This window comes from Ichthyophthirius multifiliis (genome assembly GCF_000220395.1).
Source record: "Ichthyophthirius multifiliis unplaced genomic scaffold scaff_1120509250660, whole genome shotgun sequence".
Lineage (NCBI taxonomy): Eukaryota > Ciliophora > Oligohymenophorea > Hymenostomatida > Ichthyophthirius > Ichthyophthirius multifiliis.
In genome coordinates, this window is record NW_004086551.1 from 1 (window position 1) to 5,619 (window position 5,619).

The following is a 5,619-nucleotide window of genomic DNA, read 5'->3' on the forward strand; positions in this document are numbered from 1 at the left end:
TATAAATATGTGCTTTTAAATCAAAAATAGAAAGTTTAACTTTATTTATTGTATTTCTATTAATTTAAAATAGAAAGTAATATTTTATTATATTTTAATTAATTCTTTTTAAATCTTTAATTAAAAATAGGAAGTATATTTTTTATTATAATTTTTGCTAATATATATTAAATATAATTAGTGTGTAAAATTAACTAATAATATAATTTATTTCGAGAATATATTTAAAAAGAATGAAGTAATTTATTATTAATAAAAAATATAAATATTATTTATTAAATATTTAAATAAATATGAAACAAAATAAAATTTATATATTTCTATAATTATTTCTTTTATATTATATCTTATCATAACATAACATATAATATCATATTTTTTTAATATTTTATTCTAAATAGCAAATCATGGTATTATATTTTACATTAATTATTAATAATCATCTTACTAAGGTTTAAAATATAATTATTAAAAAAAAATTATATTATTATTACAAATTTATTTAAAAACTTAATTCAGATTAACAACAAAAAGTACTTTTTAGGATTATAATATTTAATTATAAATATAAAAAATTATAAAGATGAAAAATTGAATAAGCATAAAGAAAAATATTAATATATATATATATATATATTAAATTATATTATATGAAATAATATAAAATTAAATATATTTTATATTTCTAATTAATTATATCAAATTATCTTAAAAAGAATTAAATATTTTTTAATTAGTAAATAAAATAAGTATAAGGGCTTATTTAAAGCAGATTACAATATTATTATTTTAAAAAAATATAAATAAAATTATATATTCTTCATCTTCTTATTTTATATATGAATTAATTATAAACATAAATTAATTTTCAAAAAGTTTCAATTTATCTTATTTAAATAAATATAAAAAGAATATTTGAATTATTATAATGATAAATTAATAATTAAAAAAAAAAATATATATATATATATTTTAATAAGATAAAAATATTATTTATATATTATATATGTATTAATATATTAAATTTATTTTCTTATTCTTTTTTTATTTTTTTATTTATATTTTATTTTTTATATTTATTATGTCTAACAGATTTTTAATATTTTCATATTTATTTAAAAATAAATATTTTGAATTAATTTTTTAGTATTTTTAAATTTTTTCTGTTCATAATCAAATATGATTATATATAAAATGATTAATTTAATTTATATAATTTTTTTCATTTCTTTTTTAAAATTAAAAAAAACATTTTCTTTATTAAAGATTTAGATATTTTTTTTTGTTTAAATAAAATTAATTTATATATATTATAATATTTGATAAAAAAAAAAATTAATTTAATTTATTATTTATTTTATAATTAATTATATAAATATATGAAAAGCGATATGTTTATATATTTATTTGTATTATTTAATTATTTTTATGCTTTAAAAATTGAATTAAAATGGATATATAAAATCAAATAAACATATACATATATTATATATATAAATAGCATTTTTTATTATATAATTTTATATTTTAAAAAAAATCTTTTTTAAAAATAATTAAAAATAAAAATATTTTAATTAAAATTATCACGTGTTTTTTTATATATATAGTATGAATTTAATTTTTGTTAAATAATAATAATATTACTATTATTAATATTCTTTATATTAATTTAATCATCCTTAATTTATTTTTCTTCAAATATTTTTCGTTAACAATAGTTTATAAATTAAACTTCATTTAATTCTTAATAATTTAATAAAATCATTTTTAATATAAACTTTTTTATTTTTTTTTATTTTTTTCATTTATTTCATTTTTTTCCCTTTAAATTAGATTTTTTTTCTACTAAGATTTCTATATTGTTTTAATTTTTTTTTTCTTTTATTATATATAATTTAGTGTATTTCTTTACCTGTTTTTCTGATACTTTATTTTGCATTATTTTTTTCTTATTTTACATTAATTAATTCTCAATTTCTATCTTTTATTTTTTACAATTCCATTTTTTTTTTATTATTATAACTTATCATCTTCTTCTAAATTTAATTATTTTTTAGTTTAATTTTCATTTTAAATCACTTTAACTTTCTTCTTTATTTTGATTTAAATTTTTCTATTTTTTCACCTCCTCCCTTTTCCCTATAATCGTATTATCAAAGTTAAAGTTCTTAATTATTATGAATTGATATTTTCCCACTTTTTTCCTTTTATCATTATTAAATTATATTTTGCAATTCTTCGTTGATGAGCGTATTAGATTTCTTTAAATATAAATAATATTTTTTCTTATTCATTTTCATTTGGTTTATATTATGAATCAAAATCATTATCTTCTATAATTATAATTTAAGATTATTAGTTTTATTATCAAATTCTTATATATTCCATACATTCTTCATCATCTATGTAAATTTACCCATTTCTTAATCATTATTTAATTAATAAATCTAATAATTAAAAAAATAGACAAAAGTGAACTCATACATCTACCTTAATATAAACTCCATATCCCTAATTTTTAGAAAAGCTGATATGGTTTATTTCAAACCTACAAAATTAATCAATTAAAAATTTAAAAAACTATATCAAGTCAATTATTTTGTCAATATAATATAATACCTTAAAATTAATTAAAAAAAAATTTGAAAAAAAAAAAAAAAAAAAAAAATGTATTTGTGAATTTAATTCCAATATAATAAAACGCATTGAATCGGTTATTAAAAGCAATTCCCCTAATAAATTTATGTTAAATACTCGTTATTTGACTCTTTCTAATTAGAAAACGAAAGTGAAATTTCAATAGTAGAAGTTTCAAATGATGCTTAAAAAAATTAAAATTTATACTAAAAAGCATGGCATCAATATCATATATAGATATTCTAGATAAAGATAAAATTTTAAAAGGTTTTTCAAATACAAAAATATTCCGATATGAATGAATTCAAAAAATAGCATATTCATATTTCTTAAATTATAAAACACATAGCCAATTTATTTGAAAATTCTGAATAGTCTAAAAAAATAAATATGATATTATTTATTAATTGCTTATTTGAATAAAGATGAAAATTAATAATTAGTCATTTAAGACAATAATAACCATTGGGTTAGTATAAATACTGATATGATAGAATAAAATTTAAAACTTTGATTAATAATTTATTAGTATAAAGATAAATAAATATATATTTATTATATAATAATAGTGTAAATTTTCATTAAAAATATAATTTTTTTTTAATGTAATTCATATAAAAGTATTACTTTAATTTAATTATTTTTAGTTGTTTTTAAAAATGTTTATTAGTTTTATTTTAATTATTATATTTCTTAATTATATATTAAAAAAATTTAGGATCTTTATTAATTTTTAAAATAGTATTATTATGATATTTATATTTTTATGAATAAATTTTATTATTATTTATAATAAAAATTATTTTTATTAAAAAATATTTCTGAATTTATATTTTTTTAAAAAAAATTATATATTATTATTAATTTTTTATAATTTTTTTTTCAATCTTTCTTATTTAATTTTTTTTCTGTTTTTATATTATGTGATTTTTTTTTTTAAAAAAAGTGATAATTTTTATACTATATTTTAACGTCTTATTCTTTATACCTTTATTTATTATATTTATTTAATTCATTTTTATAATATTTAATCTTATTTTTATTAACTTTAATCCTTATATAAATTCCTTTTAAATTTTTCTATTATTTCCAATTGTTGCTGATTTTTTTGCTTTAGAATAGTAGTTTTAAAGTAACCATTTGATAAAATAGACAACCGGTTGGCCAAATAACACTTATTTCATTAAATTTGCACAAAATATGATTATTTACAAAAGAATCTGTTTATTCAAAATTTTTAAAAAGACAAATATATCAAAACTTATTATTATTTTTAAAATCAAAAATTATATCTATGGAAGATTTTAAAATTAATCAGATAAAAATTATATTCTATTAACCTAATAGAATTTAGTTAGTATTTTAAAGATAATATTTTCTTATTTATAGTATTATATTTTCTTGTATTTCTTTAATGAAGTTAACAAATTAACATAAATGCATTATTATTAATAGGTTTTGGTATATTATCTGTTATTCTATCATATCATTTATCTATTTTATATTTTTATTGATATATATTATGTTAATTTTTATATTAAATAATTTTATTTTGTTATTAAAAATAATTATTATAATTTATATTTGTATTTATATTATATTTTATAAATTATTAAATTATATTGAATAAAATGCATTATTAAAATAAATATTATTAATCTCTATTACGCAATTTCACAAAATATATTATAATAATTATTATTTATATACAAAATAATTTGATTATATTTCTTTTTAAAATAATATTAATATAAATTATTTTATAGAAAAAAAAATATATATTAATAGTAGGATGTCAAAGGTAGACACGATAATTATTTGTATTTTAATTTCTTCTTATAGATTCACATTTATTTGTTAATTCTTATTATATTTACATAGATATATTAGGCTTAAAGAAAAGTATTATTTTATATATTATAATTGAGTTAAAACCTACAAAAATTTTTAAGAAAACATTTAAAAATTTAAAAAATTAATAAATTGAAATAATATTTATTATATTCATTATTTATTAATATTTTTATTTTTAAAAAAATAGTGCGTAAAAATACATTAAATTTAGTTTTGCATTTTTCATTTATTTAAGGTAAAAAATATTTTTATTTTAAAGGAATAAAACAAAATTATTTTACTTATATATAATATTTTTAAAAATAAAATAATAAAGGATGTACATATATTTATTTATTAATACTTAATTAATATTTAATTTTAGTGTGTAATTTAATAAATAAAATATTTTTATTTTCATCTTAATTATAAATAATTTCTTTTCTATACAAAAAGCAAGTAAAAAATAATTTTTTAATAAATTAATATAAATAATTTGATAGTATGTAAATATAAATTAGAAATATTTTTTTTTAAAATATAAATAAATAATTCTAAGAGCGTAAATAAAATATATGTATGATTTTTATAATAATAAATCAAGGATGTAATAAATTATTTAAAAAATAAAATTTATAAGATTAAAAGATTGTAAATTGTTTAAAATATAAAAAAAATTAAATTTATTATAAAAAAATAGTGTGTAAAATAAATTTTAACTTTAATAAAACTAATTTTATTTATTATAGTTAGTATAAATAAAAAATAATATATTTCGAACTATAAAAATTATATGCATTAAAAAATAGTTAGTAAATAATAAATGTTATTATTAAAAATAAAAATAAAATAATAGTGTGTAAAATTAATATCTAAAATTATTATTATAAATAAAATTATCATTTTCTGAACAGGTAAAAATAATAATTTAATTTTAATTAATTTTAAACAGAGAGTATTTAAAATTAAAAAATAATAAATCAATTAAAATAAATTAAAATGAAGATTTATAATGTAAAAATAATTTTTATTTAAAATAAATATTAAAATAAAATAAAAAGTGCGTATTAAAATAAAAATTGTCAAATAATAAATAAAAAATAGAAAGTTAAATAATTATAATAAAAATTTATTTAAATATAAAATATA

The 5,619-nt window shown here is 11.9% G+C and overlaps 1 protein-coding gene across 1 annotated transcript, besides 9 other annotated features; it reads left to right on the forward strand. All coding sequences in view use genetic code 6, as the record gives it.

Moving 5' to 3' along the window:
* Nucleotides 1-557: 557 nt before the first annotated feature.
* Nucleotides 558-593: a microsatellite.
* A 393-nt stretch (nt 594-986) lies between these two features.
* Nucleotides 987-1,022: a microsatellite.
* Nucleotides 1,023-1,024: 2 nt separating this feature from the next.
* Nucleotides 1,025-1,081: a microsatellite.
* Nucleotides 1,040-1,078: a microsatellite.
* Nucleotides 1,082-1,786: 705 nt separating the features above from the next.
* Nucleotides 1,787-1,821: a microsatellite.
* Nucleotides 1,822-3,396: 1,575 nt separating this feature from the next.
* Nucleotides 3,397-3,447: a microsatellite.
* Nucleotides 3,420-3,458: a microsatellite.
* Nucleotides 3,459-3,641: 183 nt separating this feature from the next.
* Nucleotides 3,642-3,680: a microsatellite.
* A 704-nt stretch (nt 3,681-4,384) lies between these two features.
* IMG5_087580 (hypothetical protein) lies at nt 4,385-4,920 on the forward strand (the record flags this gene model as incomplete). The annotated part of the gene is made up of 5 exons (XM_004035772.1): nt 4,385-4,438; nt 4,480-4,539; nt 4,679-4,726; nt 4,808-4,810; nt 4,856-4,920. Coding segments are annotated over 5 exons (230 nt in total), but the record flags the coding sequence as incomplete, so codon positions are not given.
* Nucleotides 4,921-5,539: 619 nt separating this feature from the next.
* Nucleotides 5,540-5,598: a microsatellite.
* The last annotated feature ends 21 nt before the right edge of the window (nt 5,599-5,619 follow it).